This window comes from Pseudophryne corroboree, chromosome 3 (assembly GCF_028390025.1).
Source record: "Pseudophryne corroboree isolate aPseCor3 chromosome 3, aPseCor3.hap2, whole genome shotgun sequence".
Taxonomy (NCBI): Eukaryota; Metazoa; Chordata; class Amphibia; order Anura; family Myobatrachidae; genus Pseudophryne; species Pseudophryne corroboree.
The window spans coordinates 27,612,281-27,637,936 of record NC_086446.1 but is presented as its reverse complement, the minus strand read 5'-3'; the positions used below and the strand labels follow the sequence as shown (position 1 = coordinate 27,637,936).

The 25,656-nt window shown below is 47.0% G+C and overlaps 1 protein-coding gene across 3 annotated transcripts in view; it reads right to left on the bottom strand.

The window, feature by feature from the left end:
* Positions 1 to 25,656, bottom strand: part of LOC135054582 (gastrula zinc finger protein XlCGF57.1-like) — a 134,167-nt gene that overhangs the window by 13,106 nt on the left and 95,405 nt on the right. The window contains exons 2-6 of one of the 3 annotated variants that reach the window (XM_063957740.1): positions 24,581 to 24,730; positions 23,969 to 24,160; positions 21,790 to 21,868; positions 21,574 to 21,671; positions 12,811 to 13,210 (exon numbers count right to left, since the gene is read on the bottom strand). In XM_063957740.1, the coding sequence (XP_063813810.1) occupies positions 12,811 to 13,210; positions 21,574 to 21,671; positions 21,790 to 21,868; positions 23,969 to 24,160; positions 24,581 to 24,658 (847 nt within the window). In that variant the 5' untranslated portion in view covers positions 24,659 to 24,730. The remainder of the gene's footprint in view (positions 1 to 12,810; positions 13,211 to 21,573; positions 21,672 to 21,789; positions 21,869 to 23,968; positions 24,161 to 24,580; positions 24,731 to 25,656) is intronic. The other 2 variants (XM_063957741.1, XM_063957742.1) reach the window with 2 other exon arrangements.

Below are 25,656 nucleotides of genomic sequence, written 5' to 3'. Positions count from 1 at the left end.
TTACACGAAGGTTGTGTATCAGTTATGTTGAGCTTGTTGCTGTTTTCCATTCATACTGTTATCTGGTATTCCTGGTAATTCAGTTGTACGGTCTGTTGTGGTGTGAGCTGGCGTGTATCTCACCCTTAACAAAAATCCTTTTCCTCGAAATGTCCGTCTCCCTGGGCACAGTTCCTAGAACTGAGGTCTGGAGGAGGGGCATAGAGGGAGGAGCCAGTTCACACCAATTAAAAGTCTTATAGTGTGCCCATGTCTCCTGCGGATCCCGTCTATACCCCATGGTCCTTTTGGAGTCTCCAGCATCCTCTACGAACTAGGAGAAAAGGATTTACTGGTAGGTATTAAAATCCTATTATCACCCTAGATCAGTGATTTTCAACCTTATTCAATTCGCGGCACACCAAACATGATTTGAAAATTGCCAGGGCACACCATCAGTACAGCGCAAAAAAAAAATCCCCAAAAAAACACACACACACACACACACGGATATAAAACAAAGATAATTGCCCCATAGCAATGCCACCACACATTGCCCCATAGCAATGCCACCACACATTGCCCCATAGCAATGTCACCACACATTGCCCCATAGCAATGCCACCACACATTGCCCCATAGCAATGCCACCACACGTTGCCCCATAGCAATGCCACCACACATTGCCCCATAGCAATGCCACCACACATTGCCCCATAGGAATGCCACCACACATTGCCCCATAGGAATGCCACCACACATTGCCCCCATAGTAATGCCACCACACATTGCCCCCATAGTAATGCCACCACACATTGCCCCCATAGTAATGCCACCACACATTGCCCCCATAGTAATGCCACCACACATTGCCCCCATAGTAATGCCACCACACTTTGCCCCCATAGTAATGCCACACTAACCTGTGACTTAAATCTTTCACCGTCAGTGGTGGGAGCAGTGAGGAGTGCCGAGAATGGAGGCAGCAGCACAGATCAGCAGTGGGCGGGCACTCCAGGCGGGAACGCGATGTGGTGTTTGCGTGACCTGTGAGTCACGGCTCGTCAGCATAGGTCGCAGGCTGGGCTGCAGAAGTGCCCAGCGCTGGCCGATCATCTCTGGCGGCTGTGCGGCACACTTGAGAACCGCTGGCGGCACACTAGTGTGCCGCGGCACAGCGGTTGGGAATCACTGCCCTAGATGATGCTGGTGGAAGGGCTTCTTTCTTTCAGGTCCTCATTTCATAGCAGCTTATAAATTATTTGTTAGTTGGATGTAACAGGAGCACCACTTGTTTGATTAATGTGCAAGTAATGAAGTAACAATAATAAGAATTTACTCACCGGTAATTCTATTTCACGTAGTCCGTAGTGGATGCTGGGACTCCGTCAGGACCATGGGGAATAGCGGCTCCGCAGGAGACAGGGCACAAAAGTAAAGCTTTAGGATCAGGTGGTGTGTACTGGCTCCTCCCCCTATGACCCTCCTCCAAGCCTCAGTTAGGATACTGTGCCCGGACGAGCGTACACAATAAGGAAGGATTTTGAATCCCGGGTAAGACTCATACCAGCCACACCAATCACACTATATAACCTGTGATCTGAACCCAGTTAACAGTATGATAACAGAGGAGCCTCTTCAAAGACGGCTTCCAACAATAACAACCCGATTTTGTAACAATAACTATGTACAAGTATTGCAGACAATCCGCACTTGGGATGGGCGCCCAGCATCCACTACGGACTACGAGAAATAGAATTACCGGTGAGTAAATTCTTATTTTCTCTGACGTCCTAAGTGGATGCTGGGACTCCGTCAGGACCATGGGGATTATACCAAAGCTCCCAAACGGGCGGGAGAGTGCGGATGACTCTGCAGCACCGAATGAGATAACTCCAGGTCCTCTTTAGCCAGGGTATCAAATTTGTAGAATTTTACAAACGTGTTCTGCCCTGACCACGTAGCTGCTCGGCAAAGTTGTAACGCCGAGACCCCTCGGGCAGCCGCCCAAGATGAGCCCACCTTCCTGGTGGAGTGGGCATTTACAGATTTAGGCTGTGGCAGGCCTGCCACAGAATGTGCAAGTTGAATAGTGCTACAAATCCAACGAGCAATCGTCTGCTTAGAAGCAGGAGCACCCAGTTTGTTGTGTGCATACAGTATAAACAGCGAGTCAGATTTTCTGACTCCAGCCGTCCTAGAAATATATATTTTTAGAGCTCTGACAACGTCTAGCAATTTGGAGTCCTCCAATTCGCTAGTAGCCGCAGGCACCACAATAGGCTGGTTCAAATGAAATGCTGAAACCACCTTAGGGAGAAATTGAGGACGCGTCCGCAGTTCTGCCCTGTCCGAATGGAAGATCAGATATGGGCTTTTGTACGACAAAGCCGCCAATTCTGATACTCTCCTGGCTGAAGCCAGAGCCAGTAACATGGTTACTTTCCATGTAAGATATTTTAAATCCACCGATTTGAGCGGCTCAAACCAATGGGATTTGAGAAACTCCAAAACTACATTGAGATCCCACGGTGCCACTGGAGGCACCACCGGGGGCTGTATATGTAGTACTCCTTTGACAAAAGTCTGGACTTCAGGAACTGAAGCCAATTCTTTTTGGAAGAAAATCGACAAGGCCGAAATTTGAACCTTAATGGACCCCAATTTGAGGCCCATAGACAATCCTGTTTGCAGGAAATTTAGGAAATGACCCAGTTGAAATTCCTCCGTCGGGGCCTTTCTGGCCTCACACCACGCAACATATTTTCTCCAAATGCGGTGATAATGTTGTGCGGTCACTTCCTTTCTGGCTTTAATTAGAGTAGGAATGACTTCCTCTGGAATGCCTTTTTCCCTTAGGATCCGGCGTTCAACCGCCATGCCGTCAAACGCAACCGCGGTAAGTCTTGAAATAGACAGGGTCCCTGCTGAAGCAGATCCCTTCTTAGAGGTAGAGGCCACGGATCTTCCGTGAGCATCTCCTGAAGTTCCGGGTACCAAGTTCTTCTTGGCCAATCCGGAGCCACTAGTATTGTTCTTACTCGCCTTTGCCGTATAATTCTCAGTACCTTTGGTATGAGAGGCAGAGGCGGAAACACATACACTGATTGGTACACCCACGGTGTCACCAGAGCGTCCACAGCAATTGCCTGAGGGTCTCTTGACCTGGCGCAATATCTGTTCAGTTTTTTGTTGAGGCGGGACGCCATCATGTCCACCTTTGGTTTTTCCCAACGGTTCACAATCGTGTGGAAGACTTCTGGATGAAGTCCCCACTCTCCCGGGTGTAGATCGTGTCTGCTGAGGAAGTCTGCTTCCCAGTTGTCCACTCCCGGAATGAACACTGCTGACAGTGCTATTACATGATCTTCTGCCCAGCGAAGAATCCTTGCAGCTTCTGCCATTGCCCTCCTGCTTCTCGTGCCGCCCTGTCTGTTTACGTGGGCGACTGCCGTGATGTTGTCCGACTGGATCAACACCGGCTGACCCCGAAGCAGGGGTTTTGCCAGGCTTAGAGCATTGTAAATCGCTCTTAGCTCCAGTATATTTATGTGAAGAGACATCTCCAGGGTTGACCACACCCCTTGGAAGTTTCTTCCCTGTGTGACTGCTCCCCAGCCTCTCAGACTGGCATCCGTTGTCACCAGGACCCAATTCTGTATGCCGAATATGCGCCCCTCTAACAGATGAGCACTCTGCAACCACCAGAGAAGAGACACCCTTGTCCGTGGCGACAGGGTTATCCGCTGATGCATCTGCAGATGCGATCCGGACCATTTGTCCAGCAGATCCCACTGAAAAGTTTGTGTGTGGAATCTGCCGAATGGAATCGCTTCGTAAGAAGCCACCATCTTTCCCAGAACTCTTGTGCATTGATGCACAGACACTTTTCCTGGTTTTAGGAGGTTCCTGACAAGTTCGGATAACTCCTTGGCTTTCTCCTCCGGAAGAAACACCTTTTTCTGAACCGTGTCCAGAATCATTCCCAGGAACAGCAGACGTGTTGTCGGGGTCAATTGAGATTTTGGAAAATTCAGAATCCACCCGTGTTGTTGCAGCACTACTTGAGTTAGTGCTACTCCGTCCTCCAGCTGTTCTCTGGACCTTGCCCTTATCAGGAGATCGTCCAAGTAAGGGATAATTAATACGCCTCTTCTTTGCAGAAGAATCATCATTTCGGCCATTACCTTGGTAAAGACCCGAGGTGCCGTGGACAATCCAAACGGCAGCGTCTGAAACTGATAATGACAGTTTTGCACCACGAACCTGAGGTACCCTTGATGTGAAGGGCAAATTGGGACACGCAGGTAAGCATCTTTTATGTCCAGGGACACCATAAAGTCCCCTTCTTCCAGATTCGCTATCACTGCTCTGAGTGACTCCATCTTGAACTTGAATTTTTGTATGTACAGGTTCAAAGATTTCAGATTTAGAATAGGTCTTACCGAGCCGTCCGGCTTCGGTACCACAAATAGAGTGGAGTAATACCCCTTTCCCTGTTGTAGGAGGGGTACCTTGATTATCACCTGCTGAGAAAACAGCTTGTGAATGGCTTCCAATACCGTCGCCCTGTCTGAGGGAGACGTTGGCAAAGCAGACTTTAGGAACCGGCGAGGGGGAGACTTCTCGAATTCCAACCTGTAACCCTGAGATACTACCTGCAGGATCCAGGGGTCCACCTGTGAGCAAGCCCACTGCGCGCTGAAATTCTTGAGTCGACCCCCCACCGCTCCTGAGTCCGCTTGTAAAGCCCCAGCGTCATGCTGAGGGCTTTGCAGAACCCGGGAAGGGCTTCTGTTCCTGGGAAGGAGCTGCTTGCTGCCCTCTCTTACCCTTTCCTTTGCCTCGGGGCAGATATGACTGTCCTTTTGCCCGCTTGTTCTTATAGGACCGAAAGGACTGCGGCTGAAAAGACGGTGTCTTTTTCTGTTGGGAGGGGGTCTGAGGTAAAAAGGTGGATTTCCCGGCAGTTGCCGTGGCCACCAGATCCGATAGACCGACGCCAAATAATTCCTCCCCTTTATACGGCAATACTTCCATATGCCGTTTGGAATCCGCATCACCTGACCACTGTCGCGTCCATAAACTTCTTCTGGCAGATATGGACATCGCACTTACTCTCGATGCCAGAGTGCAAATATCCCTCTGAGCATCTCGCATATAAAGAAAAGCATCCTTTAATTGCTCTAAAGTCAATAAAATACTGTCCCTATCCAGGGTATCAATATTTTCAGTCAGGGAATCCGACCATACCACCCCAGCACTGCACATAACACCAGTATGTGTGTATATACTTTTTAGGGTAGTTTCCAGCCTCCTATCAGCTGGATCCTTGAGGGCGGCCGTATCAGGAGACGGTAACGCCACTTGTTTTGATAAGCGTGTGAGCGCCTTATCCACCCTAGGGGGTGTTTCCCAGCGCGCCCTAACCTCTGGCGGGAAAGGGTATAATGCCAATAACTTTTTTTGAAATTAGCACTTTTCTATCTGGGTTAACCCACGCTTCATCACATACATCATTCAATTCCTCTGATTCAGGAAAAACTACAGGTAGTTTTTTCACACCCCACATAATACCCCTTTTTGTGGTACTTGCAGTATCAGAGATATGCAAAGCCTCCTTCATTGCCGTGATCATATAACGTGTGGCCTACTGGAAAATACGTTTGTTTCTTCACCGTCGACACTAGATTCAGTGTCCGTGTCTGGGTCTGTGTCGACCGACTGAGGTAAAGGGCGTTTTACAGCCCCTGACGGTGTCTGAGACGCCTGGGCAGGTACTAACTGGTTTGCCGGCCGTCTCATGTCGTCAACTGATTTTTGTAATGTGCTGACATTATCACGTAATTCCATAAACAGAGCCATCCATTCCGGTGTCGACTCCCTGGGGGGTGACATCACCATTACCGGCAATTGCTCTGCCTCCACACCAACATCGTCCTCATACATGACGACACACACGTACCGACACACAGCAGACACACAGGGAATGCTCTATTGAAGACAGGACCCCACTAGCCCTTTGGGGAGACAGAGGGAGAGTTTGCCAGCACACACCCAAGCGCTATAATATATATGGGAACAACCCTACAGAAGTGTTGTATCCTTATAGCACATAGGTCTTCAACCTGTGGCCCTCCAGCTGCTGCGGAACTACACATCCCAGAATGCCCTGCCTCAGTTTTACCATGCCTTAATAGCAAAACTGTGGCAGGGCATGGTGGGATGTGTAGTTCCGCAGCAGCTGGAGGGCCACAGGTTGAAGACCCATGTTATAGCAGCTTAAATATAGTAATATCGCCAAAAAAGTGCCCCCCCTCTCTGTTTTACCCTGTTTCTGTAGTGCAGTGCAGGGGAGAGTCCTGGGAGCCTTCCTCACAGCGGAGCTGAGCAGGAAAATGGCGCTGTGTGCTGAGGAGAATAGGCCCCGCCCCCTATTTCGGCGGGCTCTTCTCCCGGAGTTTGTGAGATCTGGCAGGGGTTAAATACATCCATATAGCCTCAAGGGCTATATGTGATGTATTTTTAGCCATAAGAAAGGTATTATACATTGCTGCCCAGGGCGCCCCCCCCCAGCGCCCTGCACCCTCAGTGACCGCTGTGTGAAGTGTGCTGACAACAATGGCGCACAGCTGCAGTGCTGTGCGCTACCTCATGAAGACTGAAAAGTCTTCTGCCGCCGGTTTCTGGACCTCTTCAATGTTCGGCATCTGCAAGGGGGGTCGGCGGCGTGGCTCCGGGACCGGACTCCATGGCTGGGCCTGTGTTCGATCCCTCTGGAGCGAATAGTGTCCAGTAGCCTAAGAAGCCAATCCATCCTGCACGCAGGTGAGTTCACTTCTCTCCCCTAAGTCCCTCGATGCAGTGAGCCTGTTGCCAGCAGGACTCACTGAAAATAAAAAAACTAATAACTTTTTCTAAGCAGCTCTTTAGGAGAGCCACCTAGATTGCACCCTGCTCGGACGGGCACAAAAACCTAACTGAGGCTTGGAGGAGGGTCATAGGGGGAGGAGCCAGTACACACCACCTGATCCTAAAGCTTTACTTTTGTGCCCTGTCTCCTGCGGAGCCGCTATTCCCCATGGTCCTGACGGAGTCCCAGCATCCACTTAGGACGTCAGAGAAATTAGGGTTTAGCTCTGATGTCCCCTTCCTCAATGTCAGCTGAACCAACAGATCCCTCCTAGAGCTGGCTTTTCAAAATCCCAAGATGGTAGGAGCAAATGCTCCTACTTTTGAGCAATATGAATGGAAGGTAAACCGGGGTGGGCAGGGCCTTTTACCTGCTCTGTCCTCTGACATCACTAAAGAGACAGAAGGATGACGAGGAAGAGCCATACCTACAGGACGGTGTCAGCTATCTTCCTTCTCTACTCATCTGACCAACTAGTAACCCATACGTCAAGGCTGCTATGGAGCCTGAGAGAGCGCACACACCGCCCGGGACAGGAAGCCTAATTAGTCAGCGACCGAGTCCAACCACAATGCCCATCAAGACACGGTTTCCAGGGAGCTAGGGCTGGAATGTGAGAGACCAGTCGGCTAAATGAAACACCCCTCCCAGCTATGGCTGTATACAACTCCCTATAGGTAGCCTCTATATGTCCCTCTTATTCCCATTACTAAATGTAGGAGAGGGCAACACAGAATGATGACGACACCGATGGGAATAAAGAGGAAGATCTGCAGAGCAGTATACATAGAAAGATTAGATAATGACAGCACAGAGTATATAAGCACATAGACTGCAGGGAGCCAGTGTGCAATGACAGGGCTCTGGTTATATGTGTGTGGTATAATGGGATTTGTGATATTAAGTATAGGTGAATATTATACTTTAGTACTATAGTATATAGACATAGACAGTCACATCCAGGTAATATTACTCAAGTACTAAAAAATAAGAATTTACTTACCGATAATTCTATTTCTCGTAGTCCGTAGTGGATGCTGGGAACTCCGTAAGGACCATGGGGATTAGCGGCTCCGCAGGAGACTGGGCACAAAAGTAAAGCTTTAGGACTACCTGGTGTGCACTGGCTCCTCCCCCTATGACCCTCCTCCAAGCCTCAGTTAGGATACTGTGCCCGGACGAGCGTACACAATAAGGAAGGATTTATGAATCCCGGGTAAGACTCATACCAGCCACACCAATCACACCGTATAACTTGTGATCTGAACGCAGTTAACAGCATGATAACAGAGGAGCCTCTGGATAGATGGCTCACAACAACAATAACCCGATTAGTTAACAATAACTATGTACAAGTATTGCAGACAATCCGCACTTGGGATGGGCACCCAGCATCCACTACGGACTACGAGAAATAGAATTATCGGTAAGTAAATTTTTATTTTCTCTGACGTCCTAGTGAATGCTGGGAACTCCGTAAGGACCATGGGGATTATACCAAAGCTCCCAAACGGGCGGGAGAGGGCGGATGACTCTGCAGCACCGAATGAGAGAACTCAAGGTCCTCCTCAGCCAGGGTATCAAATTTGTAGAATTTTGCAAACGTGTTTGCCCCTGACCAAGTAGCTGCTCTGCAAAGTTGTAAAGCCGAGACCCCTCGGGCAGCCGCCCAAGATGAGCCCACCTGCCTTGTGGAGTGGGCATTTACAGATTTTGGCTGTGGCAGGCCTGCCACAGAATGTGCAAGCTGAATTGTACTACAAATCCAACGAGCAATAGTCTGCTTAGAAGCAGGAGCACCCAGCTTGTTGGGTGCATACAGGATAAACAGCGAATCAGATTTTCTGACTCCAGCCGTCCTGGAAACATATTTTCAGGGCCCTGACAACGTCCAGCAACTTGGAGTCCTCCAAGTCCCTTGTAGCCGCAGGTACCACAATAGGCTGGTTCAGGTGAAACGCTGAAACCACCTTAGGGAGAAATTGAGGACGAGTCCTCAATTCTGCCCTGTCCGTATGAAAAATCAGGTAAGGGCTTTTATAAGATAAAGCAGTCAATTCTGACACGCGCCTGGCCGAAGCCAGGGCCAACAGCATGACCACTTTCCATGCGAGATATTTCAAATCCACAGATTTAAGCGGTTCAACCAATGTGATTTTAGGAACCCCAAAACTACATTGAGATCCCAAGGTGCCACTGGAGGCACAAAAGGAGGCTGTATATGCAGCACCCCCTTGACAAACGTCTGAACTTCAGGAACTGAAGCCAGTTCTTTCTGGAAGACAATCGACAGGGCCGAAATCTGAACCTTACTGGATCCTAATTTTAGGCCCATAGACACTCCTGTTTGCAGGAAATGCAGGAATCGACCCAGTTGAAATTCCTCCGTTGGGGCCTTCCTGGCCTTGCACCACGCAACATATTTTCGCCAAATGCGGTGATAATGCTTTGCGGTCACGTCCTTCCTGGCTTTGATCAGGGTAGGAATGACTTCTTCCGGAATGCCTTTTTCCTTCAGGATCCGGCGTTCAACCGCCATGCCGTCAAACGCAGCCGCGGTAAGTCTTGGAACAGACAGGGTCCCTGCTGGAGCAGGTCCCTTCTTAGAGGTAGAGGCCACGGTTCCTCTGTGAGCATCTCTTGAAGTTCCGGGTACCAAGTCCTTCTTGGCCAATCCGGAGCCACGAGTATAGTTCTTACTCCTCTCCGTCTTATAATTCTCAGTACCTTGGGTATGAGAGGCAGAGGAGGGAACACATACACTGACTGGTACACCCACTGTGTTACCAGAGCGTCCACAGCTATTGCCTGAGGGTCCCTTGACCTGGCGCAATACCTGTCCAGTTTTTTGTTGAGGCGGGACGCCATCATGTCCACCTTTGGTTTTTCCCAACGGTTTACAATCATGTGGAAGACTTCTGGGTGAAGTCCCCACTCTCCCGGTTGGAGGTCGTCCATATGCCTTTTGGAATCCGCATCACCTGACCACTGCCGCGTCCATAACCCTCTTCTGGCAGAAATGGACAGCGCACTTACTCTTGATGCCAGTCGGCAAATATCCCTCTGTGCATCACGCATATATAAAAATGCATCTTTTAAATGCTCTATAGTCAGGAATATACTGTCCCTATCTAGGGTATCAATATTTTCAGTCAGGGAATCCGACCAAGCCACCCCAGCACTGCACATCAAGGCTGAGGCGATTGCTGGTCGCAGTATAACACCCGTGTGAGTGTATATACCTTTTAGGATATTCTCCTGCTTTCTGTCAGCGGCCGTATCAGGAGACGGTAGTGCCACCTGTTTAGACAAACGTGTGAGCGCTTTATCCACCTTAGGGGGTGTTTCCCAACGTGCCCTATCCTCTGGCGGGAAGGGGTATGATGCTAATAACCTTTTAGGAATTATCAGTTTTTTATCGGGGGAAACCCACGCTTCATCACACACTACATTTAATTCCTCAGATGCAGGAAAAACCACAGGCAGTTTTTTCTCACCAAACATAATACCCTTTTTAGTGGTACTTGTATTATCAGAAATATGTAAACATTTTCATAGCCTCAATCATGTAACGTGTGGCCCTACTGGAAGTCACATTCGTCTCTTCATCGTCGACACTGGAGTCAGTATCCGTGTCGGCGTCTGTATCTGCCATCTGAGGTAACGGGCGTTTTAGAGCCCCTGATGGCTTTTGAGACGCCTGGACAGGCACAAGCGGAGTAGCCGGCTGTCTCATGTCATCAACCGTCTTTTGTAAAGAGCTGACACTGTCACGTAATTCCTTCCATAAGCTCAGCCACTCAGGTGTCGACTCCCTAGGGGGTGACATCTCCATTACAGGCAATTGCTCCGCCTCCACACCATTTTCCTCCTCATACATGTCAACACAATCGTACCGACACACAGCACACACACAGGAAATGCTCTGATAGAGGACAGGACCCCACTAGCCCTTTGGGGAGACAGAGGGAGAGTATGCCAGCACACACCAGAGCGCTATATATATACAGGGATAACCTTATATAAGTGTTTTTCCCCTTATAGCTGCTGTTTTATTAATACTGCGCCTAATTAGTGCCCCCGCCCTCTCTTTTTTAACCCTTTCTGTAGTGTAGTAACTGCAGGGGAGAGCCAGGGAGCTTCCCTCCAACGGAGCTGTGAGGGAAAATGGCGCCAGTGTGCTGAGGAGATAGGCTCCGCCCCTTTTTCGCGGACTTTTCTCCCGCATTTTTATGGATTCTGGCAGGGGTTAAAATACATCCATATAGCCCTGGGGGTTATATGTGATGTATTTTCGCCAGCCAAGGTGTTTTTATTGCTGCTCAGGGCGCCCCCCCCAGCGCCCTGCACCCTCAGTGACCGGAGTGTGAAGTGTGCCTGAGGAGCAATGGCGCATACCTGCAGTGCTGTGCGCTACCTTGGTGAAGACTGATGTCTTCTGCCGCCGATTTTCCGGACCTCTTCTTGCTTCTGGCTCTGTAAGGGGGCCGGCGGCGCGGCTCTGGGACCGGACTCCGAGGCTGGGCCTGTGTTCGGTCCCTCTGGAGCTAATGGTGTCCAGTAGCCAAGAAGCCCAAGCTGGCTGCAAGCAGGCAGGTTCGCTTCTTCTCCCCTTAGTCCCTCGATGCAGTGAGCCTGTTGCCAGCAGGTCTCACTGAAAATAAAAAACCTAAAACTAAACTTTTACTAAGAAACTCAGAAGAGCCTCCTAAAATGCACCCTTATCGGCCGGGCACAAAAATGTAACTGAGGCTTGGAGGAGGGTCATAGGGGGAGGAGCCAGTGCACACCAGGTAGTCCTAAAGCTTTACTTTTGTGCCCAGTCTCCTGCGGAGCCGCTAATCCCCATGGTCCTTACGGAGTTCCCAGCATCCACTAGGACGTCAGAGAAAAAGGTAATGTCACAGAGTCTCATCCCACCGATCCGTTTTTGAATCACTAGGATGATGTACTAAAGCTTGGGATACACCAGAGAGTGTGGGGAGGAGACTGGTCAGATATCTGGGCTGATAACACACAGTGACATGATGTGAGGGGGAGAGCAGGAGTATAATAGGGGCTGATGGCTCCTGATGTATGAGATACACCAGAGAGTGTGGGGGGGAGACTGGTCAGATCTCTGGGCTGGTAACACACAGTGACATGATGTGAGGGGAGAGCAGGAGTATAATAGGGGCTGACGGCTCCTGATGTATGAGATACACCAGAGAGATACACCAGAGAGAGACTGGTCAGATCTCTGGGCTGGTAACACACAGTGACATGATGTGAGGGGAGAGCAGGAGTATAATAGGGGCTGATGGCACCTGATGTATGAGATACACCAGAGAGTGTGGGGAGGAGACTGGTCAGATCTCTGGGCTGGTAACACACAGTGACATGATGTGAGGGGAGAGCAGGAGTATAATAGGGGCTGATGGCACCTGATGTATGAGATACACCAGAGAGTGTGGGGAGGAGACTGGTCAGATCTCTGGGCTGGTAATACACAGTGACATGATGTGAAGGGGGGAGCAGGAGTATAATAGGGGCTGATGGCTCCTGATGTATGAGATACACCAGAGAGTGTGGGGAGGAGACTGGTCAGATCTCTGGGCTGGTAACACACAGTGACATGAAGTGAGGGGGAGAGCAGAGCAGGAGTATAATAGGGGCTGATGGCTCCTGATGTATGAGATACACCAGAGAGTGTGGGGAGGAGACTGGACAGATCTCTGGGCTGGTAACACACAGTGACATGATGTTAGGGGGAGAGCAGGAGTATAATACGGGCTGATGGATCCTGACTCCCCCACTGGGCAGATACACTTCCTTCACTAGTCTGTACTGAGAGAGGAGGGTGTAGGATAAGAGATTGCTGTAGTTACTTAGGAAGGAGAATGTGTCACTCCTCTCTGTAAATAATGTTTATTACCCACCTGTGCTGATATCTGTAGGGATTTCCTCCTCCTTACACTGCTGGTCACCCCTCACATACGTCTCTTCTTCTCTCTCTGTATCTTCTGCCTTCCTATCAGTCACATACGTCTCTTTTTCTCCCTCTGTATCTTCTGCCTTCATATCAGTCACATACGTCTCTTCTTCTCCCTCTATATCTTCCGACTTCATATCAGTCACATACGTCTCTTCTTCTCCCTCTATATCTTCTGCCTTCATATCAGTCACATACGTCTCTTCTTCTCCATCTATATCTTCTGCCTTCATATCAGTCACATACGTCTCTTCTTCTCCCTCTATATCTTCCGACTTCATATCAGTCACATACGTCTCTTCTTCTCCCTCTATATATTCTGCCTTGATAGCAGTTTGATCTTCACCCTAATAAACACATAGATTAAACGACAGATTAATAATTTCTGATTTATTGTGCCACTTAGTTCTCTGATATAGCTGAAACATACTAGAATTACACTAACCAGAAAAATGACCCCATATACAATTATCCCTGCCAGTGTATACTAGAATTCAATGAATTGAGATTAAACAGAAGAGTAACGAGGGACTTCCGGTGGGCGGAGCATCGTGATGGCCGCATTTTACAGAAGGCTCCGTCTATCTGCTGTAATCTAAAGTCATCGGCTGGTTTCCAGGGCTCGACCGATGCTTGTTTGGTGAGGTTTGAGGGCTGGAAGAACGGACCAGCCAAGGACTCTATAAATTTTAGTGGATGGAGCTCTATTTCCACCGAAGTCTGGCCTGATCGTGCTGCGGCCTACTGGCATGCGGAGCTAAGCCGCCATTGTCACGAGGCCGTTCCCCTTGCCTACTTTCCCCACTCGGACACTGATTGACCTGGCCAGGGCTGACTGCTTAATTAATCTGGCTTACCTGCCCGCTGTTTGGGAGAGAGATCGGAGCCGGGGACAGCCGCGGGTCCGCTGCCGTCGGATGCCCGGCGACTCGTGGATGCTCGAGACCCTGGGTGGCCTGTGACTGTGGGCACCGTCTCGGGACTGACGGCGAGGAGGGGAGCAACTGCATGGCCTGTGCGGGACGGCGCACTTGCGGAGCTGACGAGTGATGAGGATCGCTGGTGTCCTGGTCGGTCTGTAAGGGTGGGAGCGACGGAGAGAGGACCGGAGCGGTGCCTGCGTGGAGGAGCTGCCTTGGAGCCGCGGAAGTGAGGCCTCTACATCGCCCAGCGCTTCAGCTCCACCTGACATACGCCTGACGAAATATCTGTCCTCCCTGCTGGGATCACGGAGGTTGGTGCTGCTGACCGCTCGCGTTCGGGTGTGACTGGGTTCGAACAGCTGAAGGTCACATTCTATACATAACCCTACTGCCCTACATAGCATTTCTGAGGCTGGTCGGGTGGGGTATCCCTGGTGCGGTGTCCGCTTCACCCGTCCCTGCAATTGCCTACCCGAGACGCTGACCCTGCTCCATCGTACGCAGTGGTGGAGTGGTCAGAGACGACGGTGACAGCTACCGGAGAACGGGACTGGGGAAGCTTTGGCCGGACACTGGAAACCTGCCTGGTGATGAATATCTGTCCAGGTAGTGCTGGTGTCTGTAATGTGAAGACTCATTAACGAAGGGACAAACTTTGATTTACTAAATCCCTCCAACCTTCCTAGTGTAACTTCCTATCTATATAGAGTATTATCTCTATCTCTTTCTATATCTTTCCTTTCTAGTTTAACTTCCACCTTTGTGCATTACCTTCTCTCCTCATATATATAAAGTCAGCTGGACAGTCTGCTTCTTCAGATACTAAGATACTCGACTGCCATCTAGTGACAGCTGAGGTATATTACAGGAGAATTTTACTGTGGCTCATATATGCTCAGGGACGGTTTAACAAATATAGTAATAATCGGTGCACAAATGAGATCACTACTCTAAATTAATTCTGACATACTGCTATAATTGATACACCGCGACACTTGATCTATTATACTTCTTAAGTCACGCTACTGCAATTCCCTTTTTCATAACGGTATAGCACATACTATAGAATAGCAGGGTGTTGTCTTGTGGTGCGAGGCTGTAGCATCACGATCTCTACAAACAGGTATTTGTTACTTGCAGCACTTCACATTTAATTCTAATATTTTTATTTTATTTTTATTTTATTTTTTTATTTTTTTTATTTATTTTTTTTCTTTCTCTCCTTTATATATATAACCGCCTTTGCCCCCCCCATTCTAACATCCTACAATTTTTGAGGTACCCAATACCCGAAAGGACGTAATAATGTGATTCAGAGGTGTAACGGGTCACTAGCCTACTTATTGTAATATGTGATCATTTTACACCGCGACACTTGATCTATTGTACTTCTTAAGTCACGCTGCTGCAATTCCCTTTTTCATAACTGTATAGCACATACTATAGAATAGCAGGGTGTTGTCTTGTGGAGCGAGGCTGTAGCATCACGACCACTACAAACAGGTGTTTGTTACTTGCAGCACTTCTCATTTAATTCTAATATTTTTATTTTTTATTTTATTTTTTTCTCTCCTTTATATATATAACCGCCTTTGCCCCCCTCCCCCCTTCTAACATTCTAGAATTTTTGAGGTACCCAATACCCGATTAGACGTAATAATGTGATTCAGAGGTGTAACGGGTCACTAACCTACTTATTGTAATATGTGATTATTTTACACCGCGACACTTGATCTATTGTACTTCTTAAGTCACGCTACTGCAATTCCCTTTTTCATAACTGTATAGTACATACTATAGAATAGCAGGGGGTTGTCTTGTGGTGCGAGGCTGTAGCATCACGATCTCTACAAACAGGTATTTGCTACTTGCAGTACTTCTCATTTAATTCTAATATTTTTATTTTTTATTTTATTTTTTTTCTCTCTCTTTTATAAATATAACCGCCTTTGCCCCCCCCCCCCCCTTCTAACATCCTAGAATTTTTGAGGTACCCAATACCCGATTAGACGTAATAATGTGATTCAGAGGTGTAACGGGTCACTAGCCTACTTATTGTAATATGTGATTATTTTCTGCTTGTTTCGGGGGCACATTCAATTTTTGGTCTCAGTCTTCTGTTCATAGTATGGATAGATTTTTAGACAGGTCTCAAATGTCAACCATGAAAAACAGAAATAAGGGCAAGAACACTCAATCCTTGAGCTCCGCGGCGCGTGGCTCGGTCAGCTCTTCCCCATCCATCACGCCTCCAGAAAGCCCCCCTATGGAAAGCACCGGGGCTACCCCTAGTTTGCTGAATCCTGCACAAACATCTCAAATTGAACAAAAACTAGACGCCATTCAGGCTTCTATCAACACCATCCTAACACATCTAGAAACAAACACTAAACGCTTAGTTGAGGTGGAACAACGCACCAGTGATAATGAGGATGCCATTTCTGAACTCAAACAATTTGCTGAGACACAGGCCCAACTTAACATCAAGCTAGAATCTAAGCTAGAAGATTTAGAGAATAGAACCAGACGGAGTAACCTGAGGTTTATAGGTATCCCAGAATCTGTAAAGGGTACAGATCTGATGGATCTGCTTAGCACTGACATCATATCCATACTGAATGTTCCCACCTCATCAGGCACAGTTATGATTGAAAGAGCGCATCGTATAGGGCCTGAAAGAGATAACCAAGATGCAAGGCCAAGGCCGGTCATAGCTAAATTTTTGAATTATAGGGACAAGGAGAATGTTCTAATGGCCTACCGCAAAAAACGCACTCTTCTAGTGCGTGGTGCTCAAATCTTGATCTTTCAAGATTTTTCTAACGCGGTCACTCAGAAACGTAGAGAATTTACACCTATATGTAAACAGCTTTTTGAAAACAACATCAAATTCGCGCTTTTGTATCCTGCCAAACTCAGAGTAACCACTAATGGCAGCACACAGATGTTTGATGACCCTACTCAGGCCAGGAGCTGCCTTAAACTGACCCCACATACTTCAGCTAGCCACCCGCCCCCAAATGGGTGATAACTCAGACCATTACAGATTACTAAGGTTAATGATTCCGTATTGTTGAATTGGGATCGGTGTGATTAGAAATGCCTCACCTTGTGATGGTGGGTATTACACCTGATCCAAATGTACTGTTGTTACTATTAATGTTATTTTTGTGGTTCTTTGTTCTTCCTTCTTCTTTCCCTCTTGCCTCACCCCCTCTTTCTAAGCCGCACGCGTCCGGGTCTAGGTTTCGAACTGCTGGGAGCCCTTACATGTGCTCTGCGAGCTGGGACAGAGCAGATGTACTATACTTTCAAGTCAATTTATACACTAAAACCACTAAACGTGGCATAGGATGACACAATCACAGACATCCGGTATGCAGATCCCACAAGTTACCTCTAATTCATTTAGGCTTTTGTCATGGAATGTGGCAGGCTTGAATTCGGCCATCAAAAGACGTAGAGTGTTAACACACTTAAAACGCGCCCATCCAGACATAATGTTCCTACAAGAAACTCACTGGTTGAAAAATTCAAACCCTACCTTAAAGAGTCCCTGGTTAGGAGATTGCATTTCGGCTTCTTACAGTAAGAAAAAAAGAGGAGTTGCTATTTTATTTGCCAAGAATCTCAACTTTGAAGTGACTAAAACTATTGCTGAGTCAGAAGGCAGATATCTCATGCTAAATGTACTACTACACGGTGAACAATTTACACTACTTAACATCTATGCACCAAACTCACCTAATTTTACATTCTTTCAAACAATATCTAATTTATTAATGCACCATGCCACACCTAATTTAATTATTGGAGGTGACATGAATTCACTCCATGATGCTGCCCTAGACCATTCTAAATCTCTAGTGCATTTGTCTCCTCACAACAAAGAAGGCATTTCTCTTTTATGTTCTCAACATTCTTTGTTGGATGTATGGAGACTCCAAAATGGCTCTAGCAGAGAGTATACATATCACTCACGAGTTCACGACACCTTTACGAGATTGGACTATATTCTACTAGATGAATCCTTGTACACACGGATTACCCGCACTTTTATAGATAATATTATAATTTCAGACCATGCCCCGATTCTATGTGATATAGAGAGGAGAAATCCACACCATACATCTAAACTATGGCGCTTCCCAATGTACTTGTCGCAAAATGAAGACTTCCAAAAATATCTCAGAAATAATTGGCAGGCTTATGTTGATGACAACATACAACACTGGGACAACATAGTCTTATTTTGGGAAGCCTCGAAAGCAGTAATGCGAGGGCATATTATATCATATGTTGCTAAACGTAACAAAGACAAAAAAGAACAATTACACTCTCTTACTGAAAGACTACGACACTCACATCAACAATACTTGCTCACTGAGACAGAGGAAAACAAATCCACATATTTACAAGAGAAGGGCATACTAGAAGCCTTTCTGTTGCAAGAAGCAAAACTTAAAACTGAATATAGGAAAAATCAATATCATCGCTGGGGTGGCAAAGCTGGTCGACTTCTGGCATTTATGGCAAAACAGCAAAAGAAAAAATGTTACATAACTAAATTACTAGACCAGAGTTCTGGAATACCTGTTACTTCTCACCCAGACATACTAAACTTACTAGAGTCATACTATTCTGACATATATAAAACTAGTGAGCCCAATCAAAAGAACATAGATGACTTTTTAGAAAAAGTTGGGTTACCTAAATTAACGACAGAACAAAGGGAAGGCCTTAATGACTCAATCACAGATCGGGAAATTCTTGCCGCCATCGATTCCCTAAAATTAAACAAAGCACCAGGTCCGGACGGTTTAAACGCAAATTATTATAAACTGTTAAAAACCGAAATAGTCCCAACACTGTCTACTTTATTCCACCAAATCTTTAATAATAAGGTTTCCTACCCGTCATTCAATGAGGCCATAACAATACTGATACCTAAGCCAGGAAAAGATGTTTCTCTTATAGATTCGTACAGACCTATTGCATTATTAAATCAAGACTACAAGCTCTTGACTAGAATATTGTCTACCAGGCTACAAAATTTAATGCCAACTCTCCTAACCCCACATCAATTAGGCTTCACATCAGGTCGTCATTCGGTCTTGGGGATTCGCTCAGCCATAGCGGTATTAGCATCCTCACCAGCAAACATGGTTTCTTCAACTATAATATTGAGTTTAGACACCGAAAAGGCCTTTGATAAAGTTTTATGGGAATATTTATTCAAAGTATTGGAATGTAGAGGCTTTGGAAATCTCTTTGTGGAGATGATTAAGTATCTTTACTTAGAACCCAGCACTAGATTGTTGATCAATGGCCTCCTCGGCAAACCATTACAAATGCAGCGGGGGACACGTCAGGGTTGCCCACTGTCACCCTTACTGTTCAACCTGGCGTTGGATCCTTTGTTACGTCACTTACAACAGTGGTCAACCTTTAGGGGGGCAAAAATTGGAGATCAGGAATTAAAATTACAGGCCTTTGCCGATGATTTAATACTTTTTGTCTCTAACCCTGAAGTGAGTTTGGAACCTTTGTTTAATAAACTCAATTATTTTGGCTCACTTTCGGGATTTCGGATTAATTTATCTAAGTCAAAGGCAATGGCTCTAGGCAATCACCCTTATACACCACCTAATTCTCTTGGAGGATTGCAGTGGACCTCTTCTCAAATACAATACCTGGGGATATATCTAACCAAAAACATTCACAACTTATACTATGCAAACATAACCCCACTTATTATACAAATTGAAGCAGAACTAGAAGGGTGGCAACACCTTCAGCTTTCATACTTAGGAAGAGCCAATTTAATCAAACTCATCACTTTCCCCAAATTATTATACCCACTGCAAGTTCTCCCACTCATACTCACTTTATCTGATGAAAAAAAAATTGTGGAATTGTTCAGAAAATTTATCTGGTCCAAGAAAAGACCAAGGATCAGCCTAAAAATATTACAAAAGACTAGAGAAGAGGGTGGTATAAACTTCCCCAATATTAAATTGTATAATCAGGCGGCTACATGTCGATATATTAAAGACTGGCTCCATGGGAGAGATCAATATGCAAATTGTACACTTGAAAAACAGTTTCTTTCCAACCTAGACTTGACCTGCTTTTTACACCTACCCAAACATGAGATTCCTACCCACATACTAGACAATCCCTTACTCATGTCGACATGGTCAACATGGCACACAATACGTAATAAAGCTAAACTTCACACTCTATATTCTTTACATCTTCCCTTTTTAGGTAACGCAAGCTTCCAGCATGGTTTGGCAACGCAACCATTTAGATCATGGCAGGAACAGGGAATACGCTCAGTCAGACACCTTACAAATTTGGACACAAAAAAACCTCTTACTTATGCACAAGCAAAATCTCGTTATGACTTTCTACCAGTGTGCAATTTGGCCTTTCTCCAGGCACAACATTACACTAATAAAGTGCTTACATTTCTGAATGCGGAAGACTGGGGTAATTCGCTTGATGATGCCTTCCTAAATGTGAGCTATTCCACAAAGGCCATAGCTTACTTTTACAAAATATTAAGGCTGCCTTATCACACTGGTGAATTTCAAACGGGCATTACAAAATGGCTAGCACATTTCCCCAACTTGAAGGAAGAGGACATTTTGAAAACTTTATTATACTCTATTAAAACCATTTCAGCAACATCCTACAAGGACATGTTTTTTAAAATATTCTATAGAGGATACCTATCTCCCCATCGTTGCAATTTAATTGGCATGAGTACTACATCTGTTTGCCATAAATGTGCATGTCCTCAAGCAACCTTATACCATTGTCTGTGGGAATGTCCCATGATTCAGCGTTTCTGGATGACGATAAGACAATTTGCAGTTGAACACCTGGTGAACTTTCTATCATTGACCCCAGATTGGGCAATTCTTGGATTTCTGCCTAACACTCCAAAATTTTCAGTGGGTTGCAAGAAATTATTGCTGTTTGTCTCTTCGGTAGCCAGAAAATGCATATTACAGCAATGGATCTCTCCCACACCCCCGTCCCTTGCCATGTTTAAAGAAAAATTATTTCAAATGTTTAAACTTGAGTGGACTGAAACCACATTACATAAAGACTCCCAACTGGGAAACTTCTTTGCAGTATGGGAAAGTTACATAGACACTTTACCCATTGAAACTAGACAGCAAATACATAAATACTTTCGCATGACTGTCTGGTATGAAACTAGATTACTCATGCATGACCCACCGGTCACTTTGAATTGAGGGACCACGGAAGATTTGGACGCGTGTGGCTTTATCCCCCCCCCCCTTCCCCCTACTCTTCTTCTCTCTCTTTGCCCTCTCTCCCTTCTTTCCCTGTTTTTTTTTTTTCCTTTCCAATTCAATTTAACTAGACCTTAAGTTGCAATTATCTATTGTATACCATTAATTCGCAACAAAACCCAGCAGAAGAATGTACAAGTTAAACATGTCTTGGGGTTTGTTTTTGTTTGTATTTTTATTTTGGACTTTGATGTCAATAATATATCTTTACATCATAAAAATCACTTTGTATATACATATTGTCATATCAATGGTGGAAAATGTATGAAAAAGGTGTACAATGGATGATAATATTACCTATTGTTGTCACGAACTGTACAATTTACAATAAAAACATTTTTGAAAAAAAAAAAAAAAAAACAGAAGAGTAACAGTGTATATAGGCACACAGCTGCTCCACGGATGATAAAGAGCTTTGTTATATTGACATGTGCTGAGACCCTACATCCCACCTACCTGATGCTCCTGTGGGATCCTGTGATTCTCCTCTGTACAATCCTGGGAATACAGAGGACGGGGACATCTCTCTGGGGTATCTCTGTTACTGGGCCCATCTGTAGGAGACACACAGTGACTGAGTACAGTGTATATATGTTATTATCAGATGATGTGTGTATATAGGGGCCCCCATACCTGCTCTCCCCTGTACAATACATGACAGTCTCCTCTTACCCAGTGATGTGAGGGGCCGGTGATTCTCCATCATCACGTCCTTGTACAGATCCCTGTGTTCCTCTATATACTCCCCCTCCTGCATGGAGAAATAGACAGTGATATCCTGACACCTTATAGGAACCTGACACACACAATGATACTGTCATCACCCAGACACGTCCCCTGGTGTTACTGTATAATGCCCCATTCCCAGCAGTCACCTCTCCAGTCATCACCCAGACACGTCCCCTGGTGTTACTGTATAATGCCCCATCCCAGCAGTCACCTCTCCAGTCATCACCCAGACACATCCCCTGGTGTTACTGTATAATGTCCCATTCCCAACAGTCACCTCACCAGTCATCACCCGGACACATCCCCTGGTGTTATTGTATAATGTCCTATTCCCAGCAGTCACCTCTCCAGTCATCACCCAGACACATCCCCTGGTGTTACTGTATAATGTCCCATTCCCAACAGTCACCTCACCAGTCATCACCCGGACACATCCCCTGGTGTTATTGTATAATGTCCTATTCCCAGCAGTCACCTCTCCAGTCATCACCCAGACACATCCCCTGGTGTTACTGTATAATGCCCCATTCCCAGCAGTCACCTCTCCAGTCATCCCCCAGACACATCCCCTGGTGTTACTGTATAATGTCCCATTCCCAGCAGTCACCTCTCCAGTCATCACCCAGACACATCCCCTGGTGTTACTGTATAATGCCCCATTCCCAGCAGTCACCTCTCCAGTCATCCCCCAGACACATCCCCTGGTGTTACTGTATAATGTCCCATTCCCAGCAGTCACCTCTCCAGTCATCACCCAGACACGTCCACTGGTGTTACTGTATAATGTCCCATTCCCAGCAGTCACCTCTTCAGTCATCTCCCAGACACGTCCACTGGTGTTACTGTATAATGTCCCATTCCCAGCAGTCACCTCTCCAGTCATCTCCCAGACACATCCCCTGGTGTTACTGTATAATTCCCCATTCTCAGCAGTCACCTCTCCAGTCATCACCCAGACACATCCCCTTATGTTACTGTATAATGCCCCATTCCCAGCAGTCACCACCCAGACACGTCCCCTGGTGTTACTGTATAATGCCCCATTCCCAGCAGTCACCTCTCCAGTCATCACCCAGACACGTCCCCTGGTGTTACTGTATAATGCCCCATTCCCAGCAGTCACCTCTCCAGCCATCACCCAGACACGTCCCCTGGTGTTACTGTATAATGTCCCATTCCCAGCAGTCACCTCTCCAGTCATCTCCCAGACACGTCCACTGGTGTTACTGTATAATGTCCCATTCCCAGCAGTCACCTCTCCAGTCATCACCCAGACACGTCCCCTGTTGTTACTGTATAAATGCCCCATTCCCGGCAGTCACCTCTCTAGTCATCACCCAGTCACATCCCCTGGTGTTACCGTGTAATGCCCCATTCCCAGCAGTCACCTCTCCAGTCATCACCCGGACGCATCCCATGGTGTTACTGTATAATGTCCCATTCCCAGCAGTCACCTCTCCAGTCATCACCCGGACACATCCCCTGGTGTTACTGTATAATGCCCCATTCCCAGCAGTCACCTCTCCAGTCATCACCCGGACGCATCCCATGGTGTTACTGTAAAATGCCCCATTCCCGGCAGTCACCTCCCCAGTCATCGCCCAGACACATCCCCTGGTGTTACTGTATAATGTCCCATTCCCAGCAGTCACCTCTCCAGTCATCCCGTAGACACGTCCCCTGGTGTTACTGTATAATGTCCCATTCCCAGCAGTCACCTCTCCAGTCATCACCCAGACACGTCCCCTGGTGTTACTGTATAATGCCCCATCCCCAGCAGTCGCCTCTCCAGTCATATCCCCGGGTGATGACTGGAGAGGTAGACTGCTGGGTATAATGCCCCATTCCCAGCAGTCATCTCTACAGTCATCACCCGGACACATCCCCTTGTGTTACTGTATAATGCCCCATTCCCAGCAGTCACCTCTCCAGTCATCACCCAGACACATCCCCTGGTGTTACTGTATAATGCCCCATTCCCAGCAGTCACCTCTCCAGTCATCACCCAGACACGTCCCCTGGTGTTACTGTATAATGCCCAATTCCCAGCAGTCACCTCTCCAGTCATCACCCAGACACATCCCCTGGTGTTACTGTATAATGCCCCATTCCCAGCAGTCACCTCTCCAGTCAAAAGCTGAATGATCTTGTTGGCGAGTTCCATGATCTTCTTGTCACTGTGCATCTCATCTATCAGTGAATGAGGTGGAGCCACAGTGATGGGACTCTGGGCCCTGCTCAGTCCACTTGACACATGGGGATGGCTGCTGGGTGTCTTACACTTACTGGATGTCTTCCTCACTACTGTGTAATCCTGTGTATTGTGAGAGGCAACAAATATTACTGCAGTCACTCCCAGATCCCCTCACCTCTTCTGTCATGTCCCTGTATTATTACTATAGATATGAGTAATTTCAGTCTGACACTCCCAGATCCTCTCACCTCCCCAGTGATGTCCCTGTATTATTACTATAGATATAAGTGATGTTACTGTGACGCTCCCAGACCCCCTTACCGCCCCAGTCGTGTCTCTTTATTATTACTATAGATATAAGTGATGTCACTGTAACACTCCCAGATCCCCTCACCGCCCCAGTCATGCCCCTGTATTATTAGTATAGATATAAGTGATGTCACTATGACACTCCCAGATCCACTCACCTCCCCAGTTATGTCCCTGTATTATTACTATAGATATATGTGACATCACTGTGACAGTCCCAGATCCCCTCACCTCCCCAGTCAGCAGGTAGATGATCTCCAGGGTGATATTTATTATCGTCTCAGTCTTGTGACTTCTGTCCGTGTCCATCCTCAGGGAATCGGTGAGAATACAGAACGTGTGACGTGTAATAAAGACTCTGGTTCCTCACAGCTGGAGTGACTAGCAATAAATATAATACATATATAAAAACATCACAGAGAACACATAGAACACAGATAAGTGACCAGTAAGTCTCCTTCTTTCCCCCAGCCATAGAGCCCTGATCAGCTTCTGTCAGAGGTTCCTGTGAGCCAGCCGCATAATGCTCCTCAGAGGCCGTCACACTGTGCTGTACCGCATAATGTTACACCAGTGTCCCTCTACTGCCCGGGGTCTTATTCCTCCTAAACACATATCTGGAGCAATGTTACAAACACATTAATTAATTAGTGACTATTCACAGGGCATACAAATAACGGGGGTGAGGGGAGAGTACATAGGAGAGCAGAAGGGATGTAGATTCGGGGAGGGGGAAGTAAAGTAAGAAATCAGGGTGTACAACAGAGGGTGTTACAGAGGTGGCAATATGACGGGGGGGGGGGGGGGGGGGGAGTATAGGGAACAGGAGAGGGTAATAATACAGGGACGGGGCAGCAGACAGGAGGAAATAAGGGACGAGCAATACAGAGTTCCATCAGTCTCCGGTAATATGTGACTCTGCGCAGATGATGAAATGAGAAATTGCCGCCCTCAGATGTAGGTGTCACGTGACCAGCCTGCCGGCCGTGTGTGTGCAGCGTAGGGTGGGGGGTGGGAGAGACATTACCTGGGGGACAATCACTGACACTGAGGATCTGGGGACTGTCACAGCCGCTGGCTGTCTCTGAGAGTCTCTATGGCTCAGTATAACAGGTTGCCCTGACAGCCTCATCTCAGGGAGCGCAGCCCTGTGTCACATGACCGCGCTGTGTCCTCCTCACACGTCCTGCCCCCCCCCCCCCCCCCCCCCGCTGTATACATACATGTTATACCTCTTAGGTGTTATTCCTCTTCCTGCCCACTCATTACTGTTATTATTACTCTGCTGCTATAGTAACAGGACACCA